The sequence below is a fragment of the Myotis lucifugus genome, unplaced genomic scaffold (assembly GCF_000147115.1).
Source record: "Myotis lucifugus unplaced genomic scaffold, Myoluc2.0 scaffold_704, whole genome shotgun sequence".
In the NCBI taxonomy this organism is placed as follows: domain Eukaryota; kingdom Metazoa; phylum Chordata; class Mammalia; order Chiroptera; family Vespertilionidae; genus Myotis; species Myotis lucifugus.
This window is the reverse complement of record NW_005871752.1, coordinates 28,947-41,366: the sequence shown is the minus strand read 5'-3', so window position 1 is coordinate 41,366 and position 12,420 is coordinate 28,947. Positions and strand designations below refer to the sequence as shown.

Below are 12,420 nucleotides of genomic sequence, written 5' to 3'. Positions count from 1 at the left end.
AGGGGCCCTTTAAAGCTCCAGGGCCATATGGGTTAAGGGGAGTTAAAGGGTTAGGGGGCAGTGGGGGACATGGGGGCTCTTAAGGTTAATGGGCCTCTTTGATGTTTAAGGGGGTAAAGGGGGTTTGGAGGTCCCTGAAGGATCAGTGGGCCTTTGAGGGTAAGGGGCCCTGTGAGGGTCAAGGGGCGTTTGAGGTTCAGGGGCAAGGGCCCGGTGGCCACAGGAATGTCCAGTGAAGGGCATTGCCGCAGTGCTGCTGGCTTTCCTCGGTACTGCCCCCCCCCCCCCCCTGCCTGTGCTTGGCTCACAGGGCTCACAGCTCTCACCAGGTGACACTGTGGTGACCGCCCACCTTCTCACCCCCTCCTTCCCCTCAAACCCTCTCCAGGGAGAGGACACAGCCGCTAGCACAGGGACTCACTGTGCGGTTTGCCATCCCCTCTGCCCTCCGACCCTTCTCTTTGTTAAAAACCACTGGACTAGCCCGACCAGCGTGGCTCAGTGGCTGAGCGTGGATCTAGCAACCAGAAGGTCACTACTGATTCCTGGTCAGGGCACAGGCCCGGGTAGCGGGCTGGATCCCTAGTGGGGTGTGCAGGAGGCAGCCGGTCCATGATTCTCTCTCATCATGGATGTTTCCCTCTCCCTTCCTCTCTGAAATCAATAAAATAAATTTAAAAACAACAACAAAACACACTGGACCAGGATGAAGGAAGGACAGGCTCTTTCCTCCGGCTAATCCTCACCAGAGGGTATTTGTTTTCCTTGATTTTCAGAGAGAGTGGAAAGGAGGGAGGGCAGGGGAGAGATACATCGATGGGGCGCCTCCCACCGCACCCCAGCCAGGGCTGGGATTGAACCCACAATCCAGGTCTGTGCCCTTGACCAGGATGGAACCTGCAACCCTTTGGTGCCAGGGCCAGTGTGCTAACCACTGAGCCACCGGCCTGGGCAGGACGGGCTCATCTTTATCCCACGCCACGTGCGGCTGGACAATGCTGGATGGGGAGAACTCGAGGCCACGGCGAATGTGGGAGAGGTCCGGCCCGCACGGCAGCGCCAGCCTCACCGCCACGTCTGCACTTCCTCCCTCAGGGACACTGAGCACGTACTGCTTTTTACATTTCACAGGTAATAGGTGCGTGTTCTCACTGACAAGGAGGCAAGCCATAATCACAGCCCATTAGGAATACGTTATGTACCAGCATTTTATTCAACATTTAACATGGATAACATTTTAAAGATGCAAAACCCGCCTCAGGATCACCATGTCGCTCTGGAGTGTGGAATCTTTCATTCATCAAGCACAGCCGTGGCCTCCGGCCTGTCCCCTCCCGGCCCCGTCCCCCTCCCGCCCTCCCGGCTCCCTCCTGGCTCCGTCCCGAGGCCCCTCCCGCTGCGCCAGGGCTTGTGAGGGCGCGTCTCTGGCTCCAAGGTGAGAAGCTGAAGACGGTAATTAGACAGTGAAGACGCTAATCCCATCACAGGGAATCTTCTTCATGGACAATGGGAAATTGTTCCCTGTAGGTTTCAAACTCATTCAGTCAACACGGTGGTTGCCAGAACAGCCTGTGTGAGGGCAGGCGCGGCCCAGGCTCTCCCCGCCCCCCAGGCGTTGCCACTGTTGCCCATCGAGCTCATTACGGCTGCGCTGGGCGTTCTCAGTTCGTTCGTATCAGAGACGACTGCCTCTGTGGTCTTCTCCAGAAACACTGCGCGTGGAAGGGAGGTCCCTCCAGCGACCGGCTGGGTGGAGAACGCGTTGTTCCCTCCAAGGGCCTGGCAGCCGCGATGCGGTTCCATTCGCTTCTTCCTAAAAGGAGGCACTGCTTGCCACTGCCCCGCGGCGCAGCTGGGACGGGAGGGCAGGCTTGGAGCTGGCGCATCCCTCAGACCAGGCACCGCCCTGACCACAGGCTCTGAGGGGCGTGGGAGATGCTGCAGGAGCCACCGGGAGGACAGGTGCCCGGCCCCACGCGCTGGGGTGGCAGGCAGGGGCAGGCCGGGGCCGCAGCCACCTCCTTGTGGGCGCTGGAGGAGGCAGGTGTCCGGAGGAGGTCAGCCGAGGTGGCTCTGGAGGGTGGGTCACCTGCCAGGACTCGGGAAGGACATTTAGGCGGAAGGAGCCCACGGACGGAACGTGGGGTGGAGACACGCTGGTGCGTTGGGGAAACGGTGAGCCGTGCGTTCGGCTGGGCACCGGGGCCGAGGCAGGGATGGGCTCAGACCCGCAGAGCTCGCTCACTTCTCCCGGGAGCGTGTTCTCGGCACAGCACCTCCCCTGTCCCGTGTGGAATGAACCGTGGACAGAACAGATGTGGACGGGTGGACGGAGTGAGTGTAAAGGGCCTGTGTGAGGACAGTCAACGCATAACATGAAATAAGATGGAAAGAACAAGGGCTCAGGCGTGTTTGTGCCTAGGACTGGGCTTGCTGAACCGACACGGAGCCAGCTAACTGACCGAGGACACGGCTCTCTCTGCAGACGCGGGACCATGTGGGCCTGGGCGCTGTGGGCGCTCCCTCTGCTCTGCCCAGGCGGCCTGGCAGGTAGGTGGGCTGTGCGCCTGCTGGGCTGGGCTGCGTGGGTCATTGCCTTCTCTGGACAGGAATTGCCCATCGAGAGCAGAGAGGCACTGGGCCCCGGGCACAGGAGGGGAGCGGGGGGTTCGTGGGCCCTGCAGAGGGGGTTGGGGCCGTGTGCACATGGATGTATGTGGACGCATGTGCCGACGTGGTAAGATGGCCTGTCATATTTCCCAAGGGACGGAGTGAGAGTCTTCCCACGGCCCCGATGAGGAGAAAATGCCAGACCTCACAGCTCACCAGCCAACCCCACGTCCGGTCGCTGTTTTCCTCAAAGCGCTCGCTGCTGGCATGGTCCCCACGCACTGAAGTACTCTGTGTGTGTGTCTCTGTGTGTTTCAGCTCTGCCAGCCAAGCCCGAGAACATTTCTTGCATCTTCTACTACAGGAAGAATTTTACCTGCACCTGGAGCCCAGAGAAAGAGGCCAGTCACACGTGGTACAGGGTCAGGAGGACTCAGTAAGTGCAGGGCTGTGTGCCGGAGGGAGGGGAGGAGGCGGGCTCAGGACGTCTGTGTTCTCAGTGACAGCGTCTGGGTGGTCCCTGGGGCATTCAGCGGGGTGACCCCTATGGCATCCAGCCGCCAGGTGATGGCGGGTGACGGTGTGGCTGCTTGCAGCCAGCTGACAGGATCAGACACTGCAGGGGGAAGGTGGAGGGGGGTGGCTGTGGTCGGGCTGACAGCTGTCCCCGGTCACACACGGGACAGATCTGTCTATTTACTGTATTCAGCTACATTCTTCCTCCTAGAACATGTAAGAAAGCTTTCCTTCTTCGGGCCCAGGGTTGGAGGGAGGGTGCCTTTTCTGCCACCAACTCCTGTGTGACCCTGTCGTCAGTAACCCCCAGGACGAATTCCAACTTTTCACTGCCTCACACTTCCCTTGTTCAAATTCTATTAGAAAAGTTATAAAATCTATAATAATAAAAGCGTAATATGCTAATTAGACCGGACAGCCGAACGACCTTCCAGACGTCCTTCCAGATGAAGCTGCCATGGCGGGGGCCGAGGCAGAGGCAGTTAGGGGCAATCAGGCAGGCAGGCGAGCGCTTAGGGGCCATCAGACAGGCAGGCAGCCAGTTAGGAGCCAGCGTTCCTGGATTGCGAGAGGGTGAGGCCAGGCTGAGGGGCCTCCCCCCATCCCCCCTACACAAATTTCGTGTACCAGGCCTCTAGTGTTATTATAATTCCAGCCCAAAGCCAGGCGACTTAGTGAATGTGGACAGGGTTTCTGTGAAAATTTGAAAATAGCTCAGGAGACCCACTGCATCCTCCATGCTGCCGGGAGCCGGGAGGCCCCGCGGGACCTGTCACAGGCGGTCTGTCGGTTTTTTCTGCTTCAAAGCGAGCCTAGCGGTCCCAGCTTTATTCTGTTTGGTGTTTAAATGCAAGAGCTCATGTATCCTCCTTTTTTTCACTCCTGTAACTGGTCCCCGTGTGGCGAGGGGAGCCACTCGTGTTTTACAGAAGAGGGGCCAGTGCCAGGTGGCCCTGTGTCGGTGGCGGTGGCGGTGGCAGGCGTCCCCGGGGCCCAGCAGGGCCTGAGAGGCGAGAGCAGGTCTTAGGCTCCGAGGGAGGCGGCCTCTCAGACCAGCCGCCTTCCCAGCAGGAGAGCCGCACACAGTGGTAACCCAGGACCTGTTTCCAACAACACCTCCCTGTAGACACTGAATGTGCGCGCCATGTACACCCTCACAGGCCACAGAATCGTCGTCCTTTACTTTCTCCCTGACCGTTCAGCCATGGAGAGCGGGTGCTTAGCCTGCGGGCCCCGCAGGACGGGGTGGGCGGCCTCTGACCTCCCGGCTGTGGTTCGCCGACCCCTGGAAAGGCCCAGTGACCCGGGGTCCACGTGACCTGCCACCTCCCGTGCGCGCTGGTCCAGGTCCTCCTCTCCTGGCCTCAGCCTCGCCCGGCTCCTGCCAACCCCAGAGCCACGCGGTTAGAGCTGCACCCCCGGGGCAGGGGTCCGGCCGATGTGCGTGCGGGCTTGTCGTGAGCTCATAGCTGGACAGAGTGTAAGTGATCTGTCTTGGAAAGTAATTTCAGTGAGTTTTCTGAAAACAGTATATACCTGTGGTAAATAATTTGATCTGAAAGACAAAGAATATTAAAAATCACCCCAAAGCCCATCACCAAAGGTGACAACTTTAGCATTTTGATGATGACCTTTCCAGATACCTCTAAGAATAGTTATGTAAATGCACAAGTTGATATATATGTGATTATTTGATAGATAACACATATCCTGCTCTTTTTCGCCAATAATGAGAGTATGGGCTTCTTCCCGGGTGAGTAAATGTAGACATATTGAAAACTATCATTTTAAATTCTATTTCAGTACCTGCCACCATTTATTTAACAAATCCTCTTTGATTCTTTTCTGTTATGAAGCAGTTCTCCAGGTTAGAATCTGGGATTCTAGGGGCCCATTCATCACTTGTGGCCAATAGGAAAGGCATGACGAGGGCAGCTTGCGGGGCTTGTGGGCCCAGGGAGGTCTCCGTGGCCTCAGCCTCGGCAGCAGCGCGCAGTGAACTGCATCTCTCCGTGGAGGGGAGGGAGGACTGTGGGGAGAGGGGGTACCTCCCTCTGGTCTAACAGTTCTCAAGAGAAACCCAGACGGAACCTAACAAATACACCCCTAACACGGTAAGTCTGGCTGGGTTTCCACACTGCTGAACCAGCTCACACTGAGCCGCTTTTTCCTCCCAAGCTCTGATGGAAAGAAAAATGACACTTGTGAATCTACAAGCGAGACCCCCGCTTCGTGCTCCTTCCTAACTTCAATCACAATCCCAGACAATTACACTATCCAAGTGGAGGCTCGGAATGCGGACGGGACCGTGGAGTCTGCCGTGACACACTGGCGCTTAGATACCATAGGTGCGTGTTATTGGGTATCTTCTCTGCTTTTTCTCAAAGATGCCGCCTCCCCCTTCTTTTGTTCATCCTCACCTGGGGTACTTTTTACCACTGGTTTTTAGAGAGAGTGGAAGGGAGGGGAGACAGAAACATCGATGTGGGAGAGACCCGTCTATTGGTTGCCTCCCGCATGGGGCTGGGGATAGAGCCTGCAACTGAGGTACATGCCCTTGGCTGGGAATCGTACCCAGGACCCTTCGGTCCATGGGCTGACGCTCTATCCACTGAGCCAAGCCAGCCAGGGCGAGGGGACTTTTTCTTGATGGGGTATTCATTTGGCTGCTGCAAACCAAACCTCTGACTGTTTCCAGAGCTCCGGCCAGATCAGTGGAAGCACTTCCTGTGGGGTTTTTGTCTGTTTGTTTTTAGTGTTTCTATGGGGGAACGAAACCTTGGAATTTCCTCGCCATCATTTTGCTGACATCATCAATATACATCGATTCTCAATGAGCAGTTCTGCGGGTGAAGATTAATGACACGTCTCCTGGGCGACATACTTGTGCACAACAGGGATTGTGTCTAGGCTGACGGGAGGAGCCTGGTTTCCTGGGAAGGGCGGAGTTTTGGAGTGGGTGCAAGTGAATTCCAGCTTGGCTCCCAGGAGAAAGTTAACCTTCAAAACCCCAGTGTTACTTCTAACAATGAGGATAGCACATGTTAGGGGGCTGAGAGGCGCTGCTGCAATGATGAGGAGCTGCGATTGGTGGAGCTTGTTTGGAAAGCAAAGGGCAGGTGTGGGAGCCACTGACACATGTTCACACCTTTCACTGGTGGTTCTGCCCTAAGCGGCCTCAGGAAGCACCGAGACCAGACAGAGAGGCAGCTGTCCCCCTCACTCACTCACCCAGCAAAGCCGCTGCCTCCTGGGCCAGGTGCTCAGGCCGGCTCTGTGCCCGCACAGCTCCCCCCAGGGAGCCTTACCGTGAGAAGCCGGGAGCACTGTGAGCGCCCAGTGACAGAGACCAGGGCAGGCAAATCCTGCTCACCCAGGAGATGGAACATTCGGAAGCTTGGAAACAATCGTGTTTTGAAGACTTTGTAATGAAAGAGGGCGCATATACTGGTTGCATGATTTTATTTAAAAAGAGGAAGCCTCGCTCTAGCTGGCTGCTCAGTGGTTAGGGCGTCGGACTGGAAGGTTGCGGACTCGATTCCCGGTCAAGGGCACGTACCTGGTTTGCAGATTCAATCCCTGACCTGGTTGAGGCCCAAGCATGAGGCAACCAATCGATGTGTCTTTCTCTTTCTCTCTCTCACCTCTCCCTCCCTCCCTCCCCTCCCTTCCACTCTCTAAAAATCAATGGAAAAGGAATTCTCACTCCTCAGGTGAAGATTTTAAAATTAAAAAAAGAGAAAGGCTTTATTTAGCACGACATTAATTTTTTTTGGAAAAATATGCTAAGAGTTACATAGAAAAAAGCCTGAAAAGATACCTGTGTGTTAATAATGGTTATCCCTGGTTGATGGCATTATGGATCATTTAATGTTTTCCTTTGTATTTTTCTATGTTTAAATTTTTTTGAATGAGCTGTTACTTAATAACCAGAAAAAAATGCACATTTTCAAAGAGAAAGATTTGGGGCAACAATGTTTGTGGTGCTCAGAGGCGAGGCGAGGAGCTTCCTACAGGAACCGGGGAGAGGCGGGCAGCGGCGTGCGGTGGCGGGCCCGCCCACTTTGCAGTCCAGGGCTCTTCTGTCCGTTCTGCTCCACTCGCCTGGCCCCAGCAGCAAGAGGCTGATTCACAGAGAGATGACAGGGACGTGTGCTCCCTCCTCGGACACTCCTTCCCCCGTTTGCCATTGCACCTGCCACAGCCGGGCACAGAGCTCGCACCAGCACTTCCCCCGGGGGCAGTCTTCAGTTGGGGTAGATGTTATGAGCATGTTCTGATCGGCAAATATGATTTTTATTTTCAGTAAAAATGGAGCCACCTGTGATTTCCAGTGTGAAACCAATTTTGGGCGTCAAACGGATGCTTCAGATACAATGGACCAAACCTACGCTGGCCCCCGCCTCTTCCGCGTTGCAATGCAGGCTTCGGTTCAGAACAGCGAACAGCACCCACTGGGTAAGTCATGCCACGGGGTGTTCCGACCAGGGCCCAGAGCGGAGATGACTGGCCGCTGGCTGCAGTGAGAATGGAGACAGCGCAGCGCGTCCTCCCGCCGCCCGCCCTCGGTGGGAGCGTTTCCCGCAGGCGCCTGCATGCTGAGCGCACGGGCGCGTGAAGAGACCTTTCTTTTGCATCCACCTGGTTTGTGTCTCGCTGTGCTGGCTGCCAGAGATGCTGGGCGTGGCTATTCCCTTTTCTATGTTATGAAACTGAGATAAAATACACATTCGGCAAAGTGAACGGAACATAAAATGCACTTAACAGACTGTCATTGTCAGCTTAACCATATGAGCGCCTCAGTGCCTGTTAGCTCCCGGGAGCTGCTATCCTGGTTTTCGTGGTCAGTACTTTGCTTTTCAGTAAGGGCTCAGTCTGTACTCCTGAGCGACGTAGTTTGAGACCTTGTATAAATGGAATCCATACATTTAGAACTTAGTTTGTCTCTCTCGTTACTGTGCCTTTAAGACCCATGGTGTCACGTGATGCTGGCGCTCCTACTTTTCACGGCCGTGTGTCGTGTCCCGCTGTCTGGGCACAGAGTAGACTCCCGGCCTTACTGAGGCGGCAGAGCTTTTCGTGTGACTATTGGTTATTTAAGCCTCTGGCCCGGTTCCTTCTGTCGGGCGGCCTGATTGCTTTAACTGCCGTGTAGGAGTTCCTGACGTGTTCTGCTCGTGTCTCTTGTTTATGTGTCGCGAACATCTCCCCGCGCGGCCTGCCTGTCCGCTCTCGGCGTGACCTGGAGCAGCACTTGCTCACTTTGGGACGCCAGGTCCCAGCAGCCTCTCCTTCCGCCCGAGCCTCGCGGGCAGGCGATGCCCCCGCACCTCCGTCCGTGCGCTGGAATTAGAGCGGCCACGCTTAGCTGCTAGTCGATTAAACCAGTGCCATCTTTAAACCTCCCTCCCCACACAAGGTGCCAATGCGCCTGTGCCACCGAATAACCTGCTGGTTCTCACCTGAGCGCAGGCGTTGACGTCCTCCCTCTGGGGGGCCGGGCAGGTTGTTAGAAACAGACCTGGTGAAGCTGATCGGGTTGGAGTCATTGCCTGGTGGCGCTGCGGGAGGTGGGTTCAGCCTGTGTGGGGCTGGTTGGTCCTGACCAGGCAGAGGCACAGGCCGGGACCCAAGGCCAGAGGCACGGAGCCCTGGAGGCGCGCAGCGTGGCACCGACAGCCTCTCCCCCGTCCCGGCTCCCAAGGGCAGGTGCCAGGGGTGCCTTCGGCAGGGCCCTCAGCACGACGCCCGGGAACCCACAGGCCGGCCGAGCGCGGCCAGGGGCCTGCAGTGCAGGAGGAGACATTCCAAAGATTTAAAAACAAATATTATAGATTTTAAAAAGCAAAACAGAACTTGATTATATTTCCCTGCATGTGCTGTATGGATTAATATTGTTTAGTTTGGCTTTACCTGTGGATGGCCCCCTGCTAAAGGTCTGGCTCCAGCTGGGCCCCATCACACGGGGCTGGGGGCTCCCCGCCCTGGACCCAGAACCACGGGAACAAGGGGCTCCCCGCCCTGGACCCAGAGCCACTGAAGCGAGGGGTTCCCTGCCCTGGACCCTAGAACCATGGGAGCAAGGGACTCCCTGCCCTGGACCCTAGAACCATGGGAGCAAGGGGCTCCCCGCCCTGGACCCAGAACCACTGGAGCGAGGGGCTCCCTGCCCCGGACCCTAGAACCACGGGAGCGAGGGGCTCCCTGCCCTGGACCCAGAACCACGGGAGCGAGGGGCTCCCTGCCCTGGACCCAGAACCATAGGAGCGAGGGGCTCCCTGCCCTGGACCCTAGAACCACGGGAGCGAGGGGCTCCCTGCCCTGGACCCAGAACCACAGGAGCGAGGGGCTCCCCGCCCTGGACCCAGAACCACGGGAGCGAGGGGCTCCCTGCCCGGGCCCATGACCATGGCTAAGCTTGTGAGGAGAGGTTCCTGTGCCTGAGCGGGCGGGCGGAGCAGCCCTGTTCCCGGGGGAGGCAGGCGGAGTCTGGGACCCAGGCACCTGGGCCTCCTTTCAGGCGCCTCCTGTTTGGGTGCGAATGGTCCCGGCCTGCGGGGAGGTTCATTTGTGGACCTTACACATGGTAAATGGTAGGATCCGAGCTCTAACGCTACTGGTTCTGTAAGCTAAGAGAGGGCTGGAGTGAAGAGAAATGGAAAGCTAACTGGTCTCATCCAGCTCAAGGTCGTCTCTGCCTTGTAGATGGAAGTCAGCTTCTCGGTCAAAGAAGAGACCAAGGAAAACCAACCCTACAACCTCACAGGGCTGCAGGCCTTCACGGAGTACGAGGTGAAGCTGCGCTGTGTAGCCCAGGAGTCCGCCTTCTGGAGCGGCTGGAGCCCCGTGCACAGCGGGACCACCGAGGAGGAAGGCAAGCGCCCCGACCCCCTCGTCCCCCTCTGCCTGCTTGGGGCGGGTGGTCGGGAACCAGGGAACCCCAGTCCCGGAGCCGGGTGTCTGGGCCTTTCCTCTCAGCAGGGCCTCCCGGCCACAGGCTGAGCCGGGCCCAGGGCGTCAGCTACCCCAGCAGCTTTCTGTCCCGAAGGCAGGAACCCCAGAACGTGTGAGCGTATAATACTGAACAACCTCCTGCGACAGCTTAAAGGTTCTATTGCAGACCCCGAGCTCCTGCTCAATATAAAGGCAGGGCTGACTCATGCGGGAAGAGAAAGGGCCCCATGGCTGAGGTGCCCCAGCCTGGCTCCGCGGGACCTCGGACAGGACACCTGTTCCCTGAGCCTCAGTTCCTGACCCTCCCTCTCCACATGGAATATGGTGTAGAATGGAGTTTGTCGAGGTGCCTACTCGTCAGTGTTAGTTTAGAGAGCGAGTGAAATCAGGTGTAGCCCACAGAGGCCACCCAGTAATGCCAGGCTTCCTATTATTATTGGCTCCCCCTGGAGGCCCTACCGCATGTGCAGACCGCCGTGGAGGTGAGGGGCGGAGCTGCAGAGGCTGACAGGCTGCTCAGGGCCGAGATGTGCTGTTGTCTGTCCATCAGGAGCCTGGGGGGCCTGACCCCCAGCCGGCAGCCAGCACCATGTGGTGAATGAAGGCGTTTTCCAGGGCGGCTCTGACAGGTCCCCGAGTTTCACGGGCTGGAGTCCCTGCGTGGTCAGGGCCGTTTCCCTGGAGACAGGACGGAAGTCCGGGTGTCCTCAGGGCGGTTTCCCTGGAGACAGGATGGAAGTCCGGGTGTCCTCAGGGCGGTGGGGACACTGTGGGGCCGGCAATCTGGAGACCAGGTTCCCTCGGGGTCTTGTCTGCACAGCCTGCCTCCTCCCGTAGCTGTCTCTCCTCCCGTGACCTCCTGACCCCTATGGCTCAGTCTCCCGTTAGCTCATCGAGGTCTGGCCTCTCTCTAGTGTCCACGTCAGGCCCAGGCTGTCGGCCAGGATCCAGACCCAGCCTGGCAGCTGGTCGGTCTGCGGCCATGGCTGCGGGTGATCGCGCCCAGCAGGTGCTCCCGTTCTGGGGCTGGGCTCGTGCAGTCAGCACTGCCCGCCACGTGGCCAGGGGAGCTCGGGCCTTTGTTTTCCCTCATTTTTTTCAGGAATTGAGTGGGCATGCACCTCTTGTAATTGTTTGGAATATCTAAGCGGAAACACTACCTGTTTCCTTGTGGATTCCAACTCGTTGAGTGCTGGGCATTGACCCGCGTGTGAGCAGGTGCATACTCCTGCGTGACACTCGGCTTTATTGCTCATGCGCTTACGGCCCAGGCGGTGCGCCTCCTACCACCGTCCTCACAGAGACAACGTGGGCTCGGCCAGCGGCTGGGCTGTGATCCCGTGGAAGGAGCTGGAACTGTTCGGCTTCATGTGTGACCTCATCTTTATTCCACTGCGATGTGTCTACCAGCCCTGCCGGGAAGGTCTTTATTGAACTGAAGACAGAGCAGCCAGTGCCTGGCCTTGGCAGGGAGAGCAGCGGGCTGGTTCCAGCCGGTCTGCAAGCCGTGGAGACCGAGCGCCTCCCGGACGTCAGCCCTGCGCAGGCTGCGAGGTCCGGGCCCTCCCCGGCCCCCACAGCTGGGAGCACGCGCTCCATCGCCCACTTGCAGTCTGTCCGTTCCCTGCGTGGCCGTCAGGCATCCCAGCTGGCTGCAGGCAGCTGCTCTCAGAGGAGTGAGGTGGCACGGCAGTCCAGCACTGAGCCACACGTTCCCTTCCAGGGGCTGATGGCACCTTCTTCTGAGCTCACGGGAAGTCCTCAGAACCAGGGCGGTTTCATGTCTTCCTTGGGTTGATTCCAATCCTGCAGCCGCGCCGTTCCCACCTCACTGGTCACACAGCACTGATCCTGCTGTCTCCCCAAGCAATCCCTTCCATGACACCGAAACCTAACCCTTCCTTCCCCTCCCTTTCCCTCCCCTCTCCTCTCCCCTTCCCTCCCTTTCTCCTCTCCCCTCTGCTCTTCCCTCCCCTCCGCCTCCTGCCCGTGCTGAGCCTGTCTGTTCCCTGCAGCTCCCCTGGGCCTGGACCTGTGGAGGGTGCTGGGACCCACCCGGGCGGATGGGAGCCGCCCCGTGAGGCTGCTGTGGAAGGTGAGTGCTCTGGGTCTTCAGTCCTCCTTTGTTTATAACCTGGGTCTCTTCCACCAGAAGCTGTGATTGTTGAACTTTGACCTCCTGAATGTCCTGCCCAAGAGGCTTTATGATGCCCCAGATCTCCCAGTGGTTTCCCAGCTCAGAGCCTGTAGGTCACCTTATAGGGTTAGGGTTGGGGTTAGGGTTAGGGTTAGGGTTAGGGTTAGGGTTAGGGTTAGGGATAGGGTTAGGGCTAGGGTTAG

At 57.9% G+C, this 12,420-nt stretch overlaps 1 protein-coding gene across 1 annotated transcript in view; it reads left to right on the top strand.

The window, feature by feature from the left end:
- The first annotated feature begins 1,653 nt into the window (after positions 1 to 1,653).
- Positions 1,654 to 12,420, top strand: part of IL31RA (interleukin 31 receptor A) — a 22,944-nt gene continuing 12,177 nt past the window's right edge. The window contains exons 1-6 of the mRNA XM_023746600.1: positions 1,654 to 2,550; positions 2,929 to 3,046; positions 5,305 to 5,474; positions 7,433 to 7,584; positions 9,832 to 10,000; positions 12,096 to 12,175. Coding sequence (XP_023602368.1) covers positions 2,496 to 2,550; positions 2,929 to 3,046; positions 5,305 to 5,474; positions 7,433 to 7,584; positions 9,832 to 10,000; positions 12,096 to 12,175 — 744 coding nt within the window. The 5' untranslated portion in view covers positions 1,654 to 2,495. The remainder of the gene's footprint in view (positions 2,551 to 2,928; positions 3,047 to 5,304; positions 5,475 to 7,432; positions 7,585 to 9,831; positions 10,001 to 12,095; positions 12,176 to 12,420) is intronic.